This window comes from Zalophus californianus, chromosome 2 (genome assembly GCF_009762305.2).
Source record: "Zalophus californianus isolate mZalCal1 chromosome 2, mZalCal1.pri.v2, whole genome shotgun sequence".
NCBI lineage: Eukaryota > Metazoa > Chordata > Mammalia > Carnivora > Otariidae > Zalophus > Zalophus californianus.
In genome coordinates, this window is record NC_045596.1 from 139,446,307 (window position 1) to 139,464,422 (window position 18,116).

Below are 18,116 nucleotides of genomic sequence, written 5' to 3' on the forward strand. Positions count from 1 at the left end.
TACATTTGTATCTTTGGGGTAAATACCCAGTAGTGCAATTGCTGGATCATAGGGTAGCTCTATTTTCAACTGTTTGAGGAACCTCCATACTGTTTTCCAGAGTGGTTGCACCAGCTTGCATTCCCACCAACAGTGTAGGAGGGTTCCCCTTTCTCCGCATCCCTGCCAACATCTGTCGTTTCCTGACTTGTTAATTCTAGCCATTCTGACTGGTGTGAGGTGGTATCTCATTGAGGTTTTGATTTGGATTTCCCTGATGCCGAGCGATGTTGAGCACTTTTTCATGTGTCTGTTGGCCATTTGGATGTCTTTGGAAAAATGTCTGTTCATGTCTTCTGCCCATTTCTTGATTGGGTTATTTGTTCTTTGGGTGTTGAGTTTGATAAGTTCTTTATAGATTTTGGATACTAGCCCTTTATCTGATATGTCATTTGCAAATATTTTCTCCCATTCTGTCGGCTGTCTTTTGGTTTTGTGGACTGTTTCCTTTGCTGTGCAAAAGCTTTTTATCTTGATGAAATCCCAATAGTTTATTTTTGCCCTGGCTTCCCTTGCCTTTGGCGATGTTTCTAGGAAAAAGTTGCTGCGGCTGAGGTCGAAGAGGTTGCTACCTGTGTTCTCCTTTAGGATTTTGATGGACTCCTGTCTCACGTTTAGGTCTTTCAACCATTTAGAGTCTATTTTTGTGTGTGGTGTAAGGAAATGGTCCAGTTTCATTCTTCCGCATGTGGCTGTCCAATTTTCCCAACACCATTTGTTGAAGAGACTGTCTTTTTGCCATTGGACATTCTTTCCTGTTTTGTCAAAGATTAGTTGACTGTAGAGTTGAGGGTCCATTTCTGGGCTCTCGATTCTGTTCCATTGATCTGTGTGTCTGTTTTTGTGCCAGTACCATACTGTCTTGATGATGACAGCTTTGTAATAGAGCTGAAAGTCCGGAATTGTGATGCCGCCAGTTTTGCTTTTCTTTTTCAATATTCCTCTGGCTATTCGGGATCTCTTCTGGTTCCATACAAATTTTAGGATTATTTGTTCCATTTCTTTGAAAAAAGTGGATGGTATTTTGATGGGGATTGTATTGAATGTGTAGATTGCTCTAGGTAGCATTGACATCTTCACAATGTTTGTTCTTCCAATCCATGAGCATGGAACGTTTTTCCATTTCTTTGTGTCTTCTTCAATTTCTTTCATGAGTATTTTATAGTTTTCTGAGTTACAGATCCTTTGCCTCTTTGGTTACATTTATTCCTAGGTATCTTATGGTTTTGGGTGCAATTGTAAATGGGATCGACTCCTTGATTTGTCTCTCTTCTGTCCTGTTGTTGGTGTATAGGAATGCCACTGATCTCTGTGCATTGATTTTATATCCTACTTTACTTAATTCCTGTATGAATTCTAGCAGTTTTGGGGTGGAGTCTTTTGGGTTTTCCACATACAGTATCATATCATCTGCAAAGAGTGAGAGTTTGACTTCCTCTTTGCCGATTTGGATGCCTTTGATTTCTTTTTGTTGTCTGATTGCTGTGGCTAGGACTTCTAATACTATGTTGAATAGCAGTGGTGAGAGTGGACATCCCTGCCGCGTTCCTGACCTTAGGGGGAAAGCTCTCAGCTTTTCCCCATTGAGAATGATATTCGCTGTAGGTTTTTCATAGATGGCTTTTATGATATTGAGGTATGTACCCTCTATCCCTATACTCTGAAGAGTTTTGATCAAGAAAGGATGCTGTACTTTGTCAAATGCTTTTTCTGCATCTATTGAGAGGATCATATGACTCTTGTTCTTTCTTTTGTTAATGTATTTTATCACGTTGATTGATTTGCGGATGTTGAACCAACCTTGCAGCCCAGGGATAAATCCCACTTGGTCATGGTGAATAATCCTTTTAATGTACTGTTGGATCCTACTGGCTAGTATTTTGGTGAGAATTTTTGCCTCCATGTTCATCAAGGATATGGGTCTGTAATTCTCCTTTTTGATGGGGTCTTTGTCTCGTTTTGGGATCAAGGTAATGGTGGCCTCATAAAATGAGTTCGAAAGTTTTCCTTCCATTTCTATTTTTTGGAACAGTTTCAGAAGAATAGGTATTAATTCTTCTTTAAATGTCTGATAGAATTCCCCTGGGAAGCCATCTGGCCCTGGGCTTTTGTTTGTTGGGAGATTTTTGATGACTGCTTCAATTTCCTTAGTGGTTATAGGTCTGTTCAGGTTTTCTATTTCTTCCTGGTTCAATTTTGGTAGTTGATACATCTCTAGGAATGCACCCATTTCTTCCAGGTTATCTAATTTGCTGGCATAGAGTTGCTCATAATACGTTCTTAGAATTGTTTGTATTTCTTTGGTGTTGGTTGCGATCTCTCCTCTTTCATTCATGATTTTGTTGATTTGGGTTATTTTTCTTTTTGATAAGTCTGGCCAGGGGTTTATCAATCTTGTTAATTCTTTCAAAGAACCAGCTCCTAGTTTCGTTGATCTGTTCTACTGTTCTTTTGGTTTCTAGTTCATTGATTTCTGCTCTGATCTTTATTATTTCTCTTCTCCTGCTGGGTTTAGGCTTTATTTGCTGTTCTTTCTCTGGCTCCTTTAGGTGTAGGGTTAGGTTGTGTATTTGAGACCCTTCTTGTTTCTTGAGAAAGGCTTGTATTGCTATATACTCTTAGGACTGCCTTTGCTGTATCCCAAAGGTTTTAAACAGTTGTGTTTTCATTTTCATTGGTTTCCATGAATTTTTTTAATTCTTCTTTAATTTCCTGGTTGACCCATTCATTCTTTAGTAGGATGCTCTTTAGCCTCCATGTATTTGAGTTCTTTCCGACTTTCCTCTTGTGATTGAGTTCTAGTTTCAAAGCATTGTGGTCTGAAAACATGCAGGCAATAATCGCAATCTTTTGGTATCTGTTGAGACCTGATTTGTGACCTACGATGTGATCAATTCTGGAGAATGTTCCATGGGCACTAGAGAAGAATGTGTATTCCGTTGCTTTGGGATGGCATGTTCTGAATATGTGAAGTCCATTTGGTCCAGTGTTTCATTTAAAGTCTTTATTTCCTTGTTGATCTTTTGCTTAGATGATCTGTCCATTTCAGTCAGGGGGTTGTTAAAGTCCCCCACTATTATTGTATTGTTGTCAATGTGTTTCTTCGCTTTTGTTATTAATTGCCTTATATAATTGGCTGCTCCCATGTTAGGGGCATAGATATTTACAATTGTTAGATCTTCTTGTTGGATAGACCCTTTAAGTAGGATATAGTGTCCTTCCTCATCTCTTATTACAGTCTTTGATTTAAAATCTAATTTGTCTGATATAAGAATTGCCACCCCAGCTTTCTTTTGGTGTCCATTAGCATGGTAAATGGTTTTCCACCCCCTCACTTTTGATCTGGGGGTGCCTTTGGGTCTAAAATGAGTCTCTTGCAGACAGCATATTGATGGGTCTTGTTTTTTAATCCAATCTGATAGCCTGTGTCTTTTGATTGGGGCCTTTAGCCCATTTACATTCAGGGTAACTATTGAAAGGTATGAATTTAGTGCCATTGTATTGCCTGTAAGGTGACTGTTACTGTATATTGTCTGTGTTCCTTTCTGATCTATGCTGCTTTTAGGCTCTCTCTTTGCTTAGAGGACCCCTTTCAATATTTCTTGGAGGGCTGGTTTCGTGTTTGCAAATTCCTTTAGTTTTTGTTTGTTCTGGAAGCTTTTTATCTCTCCTTCTATTTTCAATGACAGCCTAGCTGGATATAGTATTCTTGGCTGCATATTTTTCTCGTTTAGTGCTCTGAAGATATCTTGCCAGTCCTTTCTGGCCTGCCAGGTCTCTGTGGATAGGTCTGTTTCCAATCTAATGTTTCTACCATTGTAGGTTACATATCTCTTCTCCCGAGCTGCTTTCAGGATTTTCTCTTTGTGTCTGAGACTCGTAAGTTTTACTATTAGATGTTGGGGTGTTTACCTATTATTATTGATTTTGAGAGGGGTTCTCTGTGCCTCCTGGATTTTGATGCCTGTTTCCTTCCTCACATTAGGGAAGTTCTCTGCTATTATTTGCTCCAATATACCTTCTGCCCCTCTCTCTCTTTCTTCTTCTTCTGGGATCCCAATTATTCTAATGTTGTTTCATCTTATCGTATCGCTTATCTCTCGAATTCTGCCCTCGTGATCCTGTAGTTGTTTATCTCTCTTTTTTCAGCCTCTTTATTTTCCATCATTTGGTCTTCTATATCACTGATTCTCTCTTCTGCTTCATTTATCCTAGCCATTAGTGCCCCCAGTTTTGATTGCACCTCACTAATAGCTTTTTTGATTTCAACTTGGTTAGATTTTAGTTCTTTTATTTCTCCAGAAAGGGTTTCTCTAATAACTTCCACGCTTTTTTCAAGCCCAGCTAGTATCTTTAAAGTCATGATTCTGAACTCTAGGTCTGACATCGTACTAATGTCTGTATTCAGTAGGTCCCTGGCAGACGGTACTACCTCTTGTTCTTTTTGCTGAGGTGATTTTTTTCGTCTTGTCATTTTGTCCAGAGGAGACTAGATGAATGAGAGAACAAAATGCTAACAGGTTAACAATGTCCCCAGCAAATATACTCTATACAAATCAGAAAAGACCTGAAACCAGGGGAAAAGAAAGGGAAAGAAAGAAAAAAGAAAGAGAAAAATAAAGAAAAAGGAAAAAAAAAGATGAAAACAAACAAAAACAGAACAAAACAAAAAAACAAAATATGATCAAATATGATCAGGCTAGGGCATAGATCAGTGCCACACACTAGTATTTGGGTGTATTTTGGTCTGTTAGAAGAAAGTGCCTCCTAAAATTTTAAAGGAAGACTTATATATGTACAAAATAAGGGTTGATACAATGAAGGGATGGAAGATGACTGTAAAGATGAAAATTATAAAAGGTTTTATAAACGGAATTGATAAGAAGTTGTTTGAAAGAAGAAAGAAGAAGATTTTAAAAAAAAGAAAAGAAAAAAAAGGAGAGACTGTGATCAGGCAGGAGACTAGAACAAAGCCATACCCTAGTGATTTAGGGTATATTTTGATCTGTTAGAAGAAACTGTATCTCAAAATTTTAAAGAGAGAAGAACTTATATATATATGCCAAAGATAAGGGTAACTACTATGAAGGGATAAAATATGACTCTAAAAATGAAAAATAAAAAATGTTTTTTTAAAAAAGGGATTGATAAGATGTTGGTTGAAAAAGGGAAAAAGAAAAATTCAAAAAAACCCCAAAAAACAGTTAAAAAATTAACTTTGAGAAACTAATGAATCATGGTAAAAAAGCCACGAATTCTATGTGCAGTATTCCCCTAGCGCTGGAGTTCTCCCGTTCTCCTTGATCGGTAAACTTGGTCTTGGCTTGCTGGCTGTTCGTGCTGATCTTCTGGGGGAGGGGCCTGTTGCCGTGGTTCCCAAATGTCTTTTCCGGAGGCGGAATTGCCCCGCCCTTGTCGGTCCGGGCTAAGCAAGCTCCTCAGGTTTGCTCTCAGGAGCTTTTGTTTCCTCCAAGCTCTCGGTACAGCTTTGGAGGACCAGGGCGAAAATGGTGGCCTCCCACTCTCTGCCCGGAGGAGCTGAGAACTCGGTGCCCCGCTCCTCAGTGCGCCCCCAGAGAAAAGCAGTCACTCCTGTCTCCCTGGTCTCCGGCCACACTCCGTGCTCACCCGGCCTGTGACCGAGCGTTTCTATCTCTGGCACCCGACCCCGTGTGGAGTCTCCAAACCCAGCAGATACCTGCGGAGCGCTCCCGCGCCGCTCCTCCCGGGGAAGGAAGGGGCGTCTCCCCGGCTCTGCCGCTTGTTCGGTCACTGCTGGAGGAGCAGTGGCCCAACTGGGCTGCGGATTACAGTTTATGGCAACCCGGAGCTGAGAGCCTGTGCCTTGGCTCTGTCTCTGCAGCCGGCTTCCCCACTCTAATACCTGGGAGCTCTGCTGCACTCAGGCACCCCCGGTCTTTCTGTGACCCCAAGGGTCCTGAGTCCACACTGTCCCGCGAGGTTTCCACCTCCCGCTTAGCCACTGGAGCGACGTCCCTCAGCGGAACCGACTTCTAAAAGTTCCGATTTTGTGCTCCGGGGCTCTAGCACTTGCCAGAAGCGGCTGATGGAGGCCCCCTCCCCCGCCGTCTATCCTCCCGAATATCGCCTCGGATTCACTTCTCCGCACGTCCTACCTTCCAGTAAGTGGTCGCTTCTCTGTTCAGAGAGTTGTTGCTACTCTCTTCTTTGATCTCCTGTTGAGTTCGTAGGTGTTCAGAATGGTTTGATCCCTATTCGGCTGAATTCCTGAGACCAGATGAAATCCAGGTCTCCTACTCCTCCACCATCTTGCTCCGTCCCCCCTTGTCACATTCTTAAGGGGTCGCATGCCTTCCTGCAAACCTCACCAATACTTAATATCCAAATGAATGATAAGCACCAGAGAAATCTTGCGAAAGTAGTTTTACAAGTAGAAAGTCAAAGAAGACATTTATAATCTCATACTCCCTGAATGTCCCCTCCCCCTTGAGCACTAAGCATATAACCACCGGCTTCATGTAGCAAAAGTACAGGTCATTCTACTTCGTCCCTGTGCTACTTAAATAAACCTACTAAGTTGCACCATACAATGTCTCAAGAATTCTTTCTTGATTGTTGCTCTCCCTGACCCCATAACATTTCTATATTTAACTTTTTGAGGGACTGCCAAACTGTTTTCCACAGCAGCTGCAACATTTTGCATTCCCACCAGCAATGCACAAGGGTTCCAATTTCTCTCTACATTTTCACAGATACTCGTTATTTTCCCTTTTTTAAAAAATAGCCATCCTAATGGGTGCATAGTGGTCATTTTCCTTTTTGTAAAATAAAAAAAGTAGAATCTACCAGGATGAATTGTTTTCTGATTTAAAGATTACAGTTGATGTGATGTACAGGTGTCCCCCCCCTCGCCCGCCACCGACCCTGCTTCTCGAAAGTTCACTTTCATGAAAGACCTACGTTAGTAGCTGTTTTAGTTAACTGAAAGAAATCCAAACAGGATTTTTGCTTTTATGAAAGAGGTGAAGAATGAAAATAGTGGTCAGGGTTTGTTTTGTGGATCATGCCCCTCACTTCTGCCCTCAGCGGTGAGAGTGGCCTCGCCAGGCTTCTTTCTTGGGAACTACCCTCAGCATCTCGGCATCAAGCTGCCATAGCTTAGAATTGTTCATGCACATCTGTGCTTTATCTGGATTTATTTTGTGCATCTGTTAGCAAGATGTGTTCTAAAATATCACAGAAGCTTAAAAGAGGTTATTTTGGGGGTCTGGGAATGCTAAAAAGTTTTCTAAATAAATTAATAGTAATTGCTTCTCTGCTTTATACCATTTTGGCTTCCACCACAATTAGTACTGCAATGAAAGTAGTTATACATGCCCCTTCCTGGGCTTGTGTGAGGATGTCTTTGGAGTACAGACCCAGGAGGGAGACCGCTGAGCCACAGATTATACATGTACTTAATTTGATTAAGTACTGCCAGAGTGCTCTTCAGACTGTGCATGAATGTATCTCCATCCATTAGTGCATGAGGACTTCCTTAGTCCTATAGCCTCTTCAGATCACTAGCAAGAAAGGAAGCTCAGAATTTCTGTGTCTTGCTTTATTTTCATAACTGTGTCTTTTAAAGATCAAAAGTTTTTAATATGATGAGGTCCAATTTATCATTTTTTTCTTTTATGGTTTGTGCTTTGACCTCACCTAAGCCAAGATCACAAAGATTTTCTCCTATGTTTTCTTCCAGAAATGTGGGCTTTTATATTAATTCAAGTTAATATTTGTTTATAGTGTTTATGGTTCATTTTTTTCCCCATATGAAAGCCCAGTTCCAATATTTGTTGAAATGCTTACTCTTTCTCAATTAATTGGCCTTGACACCTTTTGATAATCACTTGACCATATATATGTGTGGATCTATTTCTAGACTTTCTATTCTGTTCCATTAATCTGTATCTATATGTCTCTTCTTATTTTTTTTAAAGATTTTATTTATTTGAGAGAGAGAGAATGAGAGATAGAGAGCACGAGAGGGAAGAGGGTCAGAGGGAGAAGCGGACACCCTGCTGAGCAGGGAGCGTGATGCGGGACTCGATCCCGGGACTCCAGGATCATGACCTGAGCCGAAGGCAGTCGCCTAACCAACTGAGCCACCCAGGCGCCCTATGTCTCTCCTTATTTTGATACCGCATTCTCTTCATTACTGATACATAAGTGAAACTGGTAATTGGGTAATTTGTGAAATAGGCAGTCTTTTATTTTATTTTAAAAGATTTTATTTATTTATTTGAGAGAGAGAGAGAGCACAGAGGGAGAGGGAGAAGCAGACTCCCCCGCTGAGCAGGAAGCCCAATGCGGGGCTTGATCCCAGGACCCTGAGATCATGACCTGAGCTGAAGGCAGATGCTTAACGACTGAGCCACCCAGGTGCCCCGGCAGTCTTCTTTTTTACATGCGCCTGTGCTTGTCCCTATGGCTGGGCTTCACAGAGTTCAGTGAGGTCAGGAGTGTGTGAGGGAAGGGATGGTGGGACTGACATTGTTGGTTGGCTGACCCAACCTGAACCATAGTCCTGATCTCCCCAGCCAGTCTCCATGTATGGGTGTCCATGTGACCCACTTCTGGCTAGTGAGATCGATTTCAGCTGTAATATCTGTCACACAGATATTTATCTTATGAGAAAATCTTGGCAAATAAGTGATAATAGGTCAGTACAAATTCATCAGCACTATAGAAAAAGTTTTTAAAATTTTTGCTCACTAATAGTGGATAAGTAGTGACAACCTTCATCCTTGAAGATGTGTTTTGTAACATTTTCCTCCTCTGGGATATTTGTTATCATAATAAATGCTCCAGGTACCCTTTATTAGTTTGATTACTAGAAACCCTATCCCCCTTTGTTGTTTAAATACTAGATTCCAAGTATATTGGATAAGGACCCTCCATAATAATAATTATTATTCTACTACTACTAGTGGAAAGGTTAGCAGTATGTACGGTACTGTTTATTTATTTATTTATTTATTTGAGAGAGAGAGAGAGAATGAGAGAGATCACGAGAAGGGGGAGGGTCAGAGGGAGAAGCAGGCTCCCCGCTGAGCAGGAAGCCTGATGTGGGACTTGATCCTAGGACTCCAGGATCATGACCGGAGCTGAAGGCAGTTGCTTAACCAACTGAGCCACCCAGGCGCCCCAGTACGGTACTTTTAAAAAAACAGAAATTTTTCCATGGTTATTGTTTCTTGAAGCATATCTGTAACACAGATACCCAGTCCTAACAACTATTAGATAATAAGATGCTTTAAAAAGGCTTTTCAAAAATTAAGTCTAAGTTGTTCAAAGATATATGGCTGCACCACAGTGATTGCAGGTGAGAGCAAACACAGAGGTAGAATTTTTCCTGTGTGAGAATTGAAATCAGTACTACTGCACCCTACAGTACTATAATTTCCACATTAGTCAGTGTTCATTAACATACTGTACTGAATTGGGAATTAAGTATTAAACACAGACTTGATTACATTTTCCTAAAAGATCCCTAGACCAGACTCTGATTTCATGAAGAAACACGACCGTTTAGACAACAGCAGCAACAAAAGGATAACTTGGGTCTTGTTTGATGACTCGCATGAGTTGATGTGGTTGGTCTTTCAGGGTTTACAGTTAGGACCAGGTGCCTCACAATTGTTCTGAGGTGTGATACTGGGAACTGTAGCCTTCCCAAGAAGGGTACAAAGCCTGGAGAACATGCCGATGGATGAGAGTGCCCCTCTCTGACAAGCACATCATGGATCTCTGATACTCCTCCCTCCTGTTACCCTTTGTAGATCCTTCCTATATCCTCAGCTACCTGCCAACCTACTCCCAGCAGATTCATCATTACCTTGTAAGAGCAGAAGACATGGAAAGTCAGCTGAATTTGTGCAAATGTATTTTACATTTTTTTTTAAAGATTTTATTTATTTATTTGAGAGAGAGAGAATGAGAGATAGCACGAGAGGGAAGAGGGTCAGAGGGAGAAGCAGACTCCCTGCCGAGCAGGGAGCCTGATGCGGGACTCGATCCCAGAACTCCAGGATCATGACCTGAGCCGAAGGCAGTCGCTTAACCAACTGAGCCACCCAGGCGCCCGTATTTTACATTTATATCTTTTAAATGTAAAGCCTTTTGTCAGCAAAATTTTATAGATCAGGGAAATTACACTATTGTTCACTAGTACAGGTCTATGATTGGTTGCTGGGAACCTCATACATTTCTCAGTCTGTGATAGTCAAGAGATTTAGGGTGTTCTTTGTTCCTCTGCGGCAGAGCTTCAGTTTTTTTTTTTTCATAGAATGTTATTTATTTATTTATTTATTTATTTATTTATTTATTATGTTATGTTAATCACCATACATTACATCATTAGTTTTTGATGTAGTGTTCCATGATTCATTGTTTGTGTATAACACCGTTTAATACGTGCCCTCTTTAATACCCATCACCAGGCTAACCCATCCCCCCACCCCCCTCCCCTCTAGAACCGTCAGTTTGTTTTTCAGAGTCCATCGTCTCTCATGGTTCGTCTCCCCCTCCGATTTCCCCCCCTTCATTATTCCCCTCCTGCTATCTTTTTTTTTTTTTAACATATAATGTATTATTTGTTTCAGAGGTACAGGTCTGTGATTCAACAGTCTTGCTCAATTCACAACACTCATCATAGCACATACCCTCCCCAATGTCAATCACCCAGCCACCCCATCCCTCCCACCCAAGCTTCAGTTTTTAACAGAGGTTTTCAATTCTTAAGCTAGCCTTTGGAAAGAGAAAAAAATAAAAAAGTAAATAATTGCTTCCCACATGTGGCTTCAATATTTTTTCCTCATAAAATTAAAAAAAAATTTTTTACTTATTTTTATTTTTTAGACTGAGCGAGAGGGAGCATGTGCAAGTCGGGGGAGGGGTGGAGGGAGAGGAAGAGAGAGAATCTTAAGCAGGTGCCTAGCGTGGAGCCCGACGTTGGGCTCAATCTCATGACCCTGAAATTATGACCTGAGCCAAAATCAAGAATTGGACACTTAACTGACTGAGCCACAAAGGCATCCCTCATATGATTAAAAAAAACCCAAAAACAGCTTTATTGAGATAAAATTCATGTATAATGAAATTCAGCCCTTCAAAGTATGTAATTGAGTGATATATATTCACAGAATTGTTTAATTATCTCCACCACCTAATTTTAGAACATTTTCATCACCCTACAAAGAAACCTTGAACCCATTAGTAGTCACTCCACATTTCCAACCACTCCCAGCCCTTGGCGACAGCTAACCCACTTTGTGTACCTTTGGATTTGCCTATTATGGACATTTCATATAAATGGAAATATACATTATGTGGCCTTTTGTGACTGGCTTATTTCATTTAGCAAAATGTTTTTAAGACTTTCATCTATGTTGTAGCATGTATCAGTATTTCATTCCTTTTCATTGCTGAATAATATTCCACTGTATGGCTATACCATATTTTGTTTATCCAGTTGTCAATTGGTGGACATTTGGGTTGTTTCCAGTTTTTGGCTATTATGAATAATGTTATGTACATTTTTGTGGGCCATATGTTCTCTACATTTAAGAGTTTGTTTTTTTGTCTCTTTTTTCTTTGTTCATTTTGTTTTGGTTCTTAAATTTCTCACAGGAATAAAATCATATGGTATTTGTCTTTCTCTGACTGACTTATTTCACTTAGGATTATACTCTTTGGATCCATCTATGTTGTTGCAAATGGCAAGATTTCTTTTTTTTTCAAGATTTTATTTATTTATTTTGACAGAGAGAGACACAGCGAGAGAGGGAACACAAGCTGGAGGAGTGGAGAGGGAGAAGGAGGCTTCCCCCTGAGCAGAGAGCCTGACCTGGGGCTTGATCCCAGGACCCTTGGATCATGACCTGAGCTGAAGGCAGATGCTTAATGACTGAGCCACCCAGGTGCCCTTCATTCTTTTTTTTTTATGGCTGAGTACTTTCATTCTTTTTTTTTTTTTTAAAGATTTTATTTATTTATTTATTTGAGAGAGAGAATGAGAGACAGAGAGCACGGGAGGGAAGAGGGGTCAGAGGGAAAAGCAGACTCCCCGCTGAGCAGGGAGCCCGACGCGGGACTCGATCCCGGGACTCTGGGATCATGACCTGAGCCGAAGGCAGTCGCCCAACCAGCTGAGCCACCCAGGCGCCCGAGTACTTTCATTCTTTCAAAAGAATGAGATCTTGCCATCTGCAACAACATGGGTGGATCTAGAGGGTACAATATATATATATATCATCTCTTCCCTATCCATTCATCTATCAATGGACATTTGGGCTGCCTCCATATCTTGGCTATTGTAAATAATGCTGCTATAAACATAGGGGCACATATATCTTTTCAAATGACTGTTTTCCTATTCTTTGAGTAAATACTCAGTAGCAGAATTACTGCATCATATGGTAATTCTATTTTTAATTTGTTAAGGAAACTTCATACTGTTTTCACAGTAGCTGTACCAGTTTGCATTCCCACCAACAGTGCAAGGGGGTTCCTTTTTTCCCACATCCTCACCAACACCTGTTGTTTCTTGTGTTGTTGATTTTAGCCACTCTGACAGGTGTGAGTTGATACCTCAGTGTGGTTTTGATTTGCATGTCCCTGATAATGAGTGATGTGGAACATCTTTTCACGTGTCTGTGGGCGGCTGAATGTCTTTGGAGAAATGTCTGTTCATTGGATTTTTTGGGGGTGTTCTGGTGTCAAGTTGTGTAAGTCCTTTATATATTTTGGATACTAACCCCTTATCGAATATATCATTTGCAAATATCTTCTCCTATTCAGTAGGTTGTCTTTTGTTTTGTTGATTATTTCCTTTGCTGTGGAGAAACTTTTTATTTTGGTTAGTCCCAATAATTTATTTTTGCTTTTGTTTCCCTTGCCTTAGAGATGTATCTAGAAAAATGTTGCTATTGACAATGTCAAAGAAATTAGTGCTTGTGCTCTTTTCTAGGATTTTTATGGTTTCAGGTCTCACATTTAGATCTTTTTTCCATTTTGAGTTTATTTTTGTCTATGGTGTAAAGAAGTGGTCCAAGTTCATTCTTTTATATGTTGCTATACAGTTTTCCCAATACTGTTTATTGAAGAGACTGTCTTTTTCCCAGTGCATATTCTTGCTTCCTTTGTCAAAGATTAATTGACCATACAATCATGGGTTTATTTCTCTCTATTCCGTTCTATTGATCTATGTGTCTTTTTATGTGCCAGTACCATACCATTTTGATTACCACAGCTTTGTGGTGTATCTTGAAATCTGGAATTATGATATCTCTAGTCTTGTTCTTCTTTTTCAAGATTGCTTTGGCTATTCTGGGTTTCTTGTGGTTCCATATAAATTTTAGGATTATTTGTTTTTGTTCTGTGAAAAATGCTGTTGGTATTCTGACAGGGATTGTATTAAATCTGTAGGCTGCTTTGGGTAGTATGGACATTTTAACAATATTTGTTCTCCCAATCCATGAACATAGAATATCTTTCCATTTGTTTGTTTCATCTTCATCTTTCATCAGTGTTTTAGTTTTCAGAGTATAGATCTTTCATCTTCTTGGTTAAATTTGTTCCAAGGTATTTTATTCTTTTAAAAAAATATTTAAAAATTTTTTTCAAGATTTTATTTATTTATTTGAGAGGGGAGAGAGAGAGAGAGAGCGGGCGGGAGGGAGGGAGAGAAAACAAGTGGAGGGAAAGGCAGAGGGAGAGGGAGAAGCAGGCTCCCCACTGAGCAGGGAGGGGACATGGGGCTTGATCCCAGGAACCCATGATCATGACCTGAGCTGAAGGCAGACGTTTAACCAACTGAGCCACCCAGGCACCCCTGGAGGTATTTTATTCTTTTTAGTGCAATTGTAAATGGGGTTGTTTTCTCAGTTTCTCGTTCTGCTTCTTCATTAATGGTATATAGAAATGCTGTGGATTTCTGTATATTGATTTTGTATCCTGTGACTTTACTGAATTCATTTATTAGTTCTATTAGGTTTTTTTTGGTGGAGTCTTTAAGGTTTTCTATATATAGTATCATGTTGTCTGCAAATAGTGAAAGTATTACTTCTTCTTTACCAATTTGGATGTCTTTTATTTCTTTTTCTTATTTGGTTGCTGTGGCTAGGACTCCCAGTACTATGTTGAATAAAAGTGGTGAGAGTGGATACCCTTGTCTTGTTCCTGACCGTAGGGGAAAAGCTCTCAGTTTTTCAACACAGAGTATGATGTTAGCTGTGGGTTTTTCATATATGGCCTTTATTATGCTGAGGTATATTCCCTCTAAACCTACTTTGTTCAGGATTTTTATCATGAATGGATGTCATACTTTGTTAAATGCTTTTTCTGCATCTATTGAAATGACTATACAGTTTTTATCCTTTCTCTTGTTAATGTGATGTATCACATTGATTGATCTACATATATTGAGATACTCTTGCATCTCAGGAATAAATCCCACTTGATTGTGGTGAATGATTTTTTTGAATGTATTTTTGGATTCTGCTTGCTAATATTTTGTTGAGGATTTTTGCATCATGTTCATCAGAGATATTGGTCTGTAGTTCTCTTTTTTTGTGGTGTCTTCATCTGGTTTTTGTATCAGGGTAATGCTGGCTCCATAGAACAAATTTGGAAGCTTTCCTTTCTCTTCTTTGTTTTTGGAATAGTTTGAGTAGGTATTAACTCTTCTTTAAATGTTTGGTAGAATTCACTTGTGGAGCCATCCAGTCCTGGGCTTTTGTTCGCTGGGAGTTTTTTGATTACCAATTTGATTACTGTCCAAATTTTCTGTTTCTTCCTGATTCCGCTCTGGGAGGATATATGTTTCTAGGAACTTATCCGTTTCTTCTATATAATTTTTCATAATATTCTCTTATAATCCTTTGTATTTGTGTGGTGTTGGTTATTTCTTCTCTTTCATTTCTGACTTTGTTTAGTAGTTCCATTTTATAAAGCATAGTATTTTATTTATTTTAAGTTTATTTATTTTATCTCTTAATCCTACACCCAACATGGGGTTCAAACTCATGACCCAGAAATCAAGAGTTGGTGCTCTTCCAACTGAGCTAGCCAGGCGCCCCAAGCAATGTATTTTACATTAATTGACTTTGAAGTTAGTACCTGAAGTAGAACCAAAAGAAAAAATGTTGGGACTGTTAGGATACACTATTTATAGTCAAATTATAAATGTGAAAATAATCTTGCATATCTTGAACAGAATGAAGAAGTATATTAAAAGATTGATACTCTATGACCAAGTGGGATTTATTCTAGAAATGCAAATGAGGTTTATAGTTTTAAAAAACTATTAATATAATCACCATATTAGTAAGTCAAAGAGGAGAAACTGTATGATCATCTTGATTGAGGCCAAAAATGCATTTAACAAAATTTAATATCCATTTCCAATGAAATCACTCAGTAAAGTAGAATTAGATGAATTTTTCCTTAACTCATTAATGTCTGTAGTAAAATAGAGGTGCCACCAGTATATTAAAACAGGGAACCCAATAAAAACTGGAATGGAAGCAGCAAAATTGTCATTTTTGGAGGTTATTTTAAACTATATGTACAAAATTAATAGTTGGCTTATATACAAAAAATCCCTAGTCATAAAATAGAGTGGCACACAACACATCAATTTCAATAGGAACAAAAATGTAAATTAAATAACAAAACCTTAACAAGAAGTGCTATATGAAGAAAATGATCAAAGAGATCTGTTTGACTCCAAATACAATGTTGATCACTATGCCAGATGAAAATATATTAATTTATAGATAAAGGTAGCATTTCAAATAAGTGGTAAAGAAAAGTCATTCGGTAAGGGTTTGGGACAATAGATTAGTCATCCATCCAGGAAAAAAAAAAAAGAAAAAACCAAACAGATCAAGATGTTAACTCCTTACATGGTAAATACCTTCTAGATGGATCACATATGTAAGTGTGATAGATGACTCAGAAGTACTAGAGGAAAAGAATGGATAAATATATTTCCCTTTGAGATATGGCAGACTTTTTAAAACTATGTCACAAAAATTCAGAAGCCAAAAAAGATAAGATTTATAACTTTGACTTTTTAAACTTTTGTGTTGCAGACAACCAAACAAAAAATGAACTTAACAATTCACACTGTAAGGAAGGGAGAGAGATGACAAATCAGGAAAATGTTTCATAACATGACACATAACAAAGTGCTAAAAATAAAAAAAAAATGTGTACATATATGGGAGAAACAAAAAGAAAGATGACAAAAGAATATGAACAGGAAATTTATGAAAAGAAGGAATAAAAAAAAAAGAAGGAATCCAAATAACCAATAAGCATAGGAGATGTTTAATCTTTTTTTTTTAATTTTTCTTTCTTTTTTTAAGATTTTTTGTTTGTTTGTTTGTTCATTTGAGACAGAGAGATACAGAGAGAGAGCATGAGCAGGGAGAGAGGCAGAGGGAGAGGGAGAAGCAGGCTCCCCGCCGAGCCAGGAGCCAGACATGGGGCTCGGTCCCCGAGGACCCTGGGATCATGACCTGAGTGGAAGGCAGATGCTTAACTATCTGAGCCACCCAGGCGCCCCAGGAGATGTTTATTCTTATTAGGAATCAAATACTAGCTAAGTAAAATATAAATTAAATACCATTTTTTGGATCTCAACAAATATTGAAAAAGTTAATAACATTCAGAATTGGATATGGTTTCAGGAAATGCATACTTTCATGTCCTATTGATGGGAATATAAATTGGTACAATATTTCTAGAGGATAGTTTGGCAATATGCATAAAAATGACCTAAAACCCTACATATAGTAGTTTATCCAAAAGAAATAAATGAGTGAGAATAGATGTAACCATGGGATACCTCATGTGGCTCTTTTTTATAATGGTAGAAATTCAGAACCAGCCTAGGTAAGTTGTGTCAAGGTAACACATGGATTCAGTAGAATACACTGCAGCCTGTAGGCTAAAATGTGCGCTGGCCACCACCCCGGTGGTTCCTCCACACTCCCCCTGCCATGTGCTCTGAGCCTACTGTCCAACTAAGGATCGCCCGCTGGATCAGGCCGTTAGCCTCCTTGTGGTCATCTTCTGCAAGTACTTGGGCAGCGATGGTGACAAGAATACCCTGGGCAAGAAGGACCTGATGGAGCTGATCCAGAAAGAGCTCACCATTGGCCTGAAGCTGCAGGATGCTGAGATTGCAAAGCTGATGGACGACTTGGACCGGAACAAGGGCAAAGTGGTGAGCTTCCAGGAATATGTCACCTTCCTGGGGGCCTTGACTTTGATCTACAATGATGCTCTCAAGGGCTGAAAATAAATCAGGAAGGTGGAGACCGTCTATAAGGCCTGCCTAAGTCTAATCCAGTGGTGGGTAACTGTTCAATAAGTATCTTTTTTTGGTTAAAAAAAAAAGAAATACATGTCAGCCTGTAAAACAAGAAAGTAGTTCTTTATTGATGGATATGGCAAGATCTCAGGGACAAATGATTGGCTGAAAAGAAGCATGTTTCAAAAGAGTGCATATAGTGTGTGATTTCATTCATGTAAAATTGTATTAATCTACAAATGCGTAGAAATGCATAGAGAAATGTCTGAAGGATGTTCACCATACTGTCGGATGTTTTCTCTGGTGATACAATTTTAGGTATATTTTTACTTTCTTCTTTGTACTTTTCTGTCATGTCAGAATTTTGTTCATAGTGAGAATATATCATACTCTAAAAATAGCAAGCTAGTTTTAAAAATTGACCCTATCCCCCTAGGTGGCTCAGTCACTTGAACATCTAACTCTTGGTTTCAGCTTAGGTCATGATCTCATGTGATGTGATATCAAGCCCCTGCAGCAGGCTCCACACTCAGCACGGAGTCTGTTTAAGATTCCCTCTTTCCCTCTCCCTCTGTCCTCCTGCTCGTGTTCTGTCTCTCTCTCTAAAAGAATAAATAAAATCTTTAAAAGTAAATAAATAAAATAAAATAAAAACTGACTCTATCAAAAAAAATTTTTTTAATTGATCCTAAATGTAGCTCCTTTCAACATAGAAATGCATGTGTTAGCAGGC

At 39.1% G+C, this 18,116-nt stretch overlaps 1 protein-coding gene across 1 annotated transcript; it reads left to right on the forward strand.

The window, feature by feature from the left end:
- Positions 1 to 7,084: 7,084 nt before the first annotated feature.
- On the forward strand, positions 7,085 to 17,368 carry LOC113925447 (protein S100-A6-like). The gene is made up of 3 exons (XM_035726349.1): positions 7,085 to 7,109; positions 9,843 to 9,901; positions 17,099 to 17,368. The coding sequence occupies exons 1-3, from the start codon at positions 7,085 to 7,087 to the stop codon at positions 17,366 to 17,368; spliced, it is 354 nt and encodes a 117-aa protein (XP_035582242.1).
- The last annotated feature ends 748 nt before the right edge of the window (positions 17,369 to 18,116 follow it).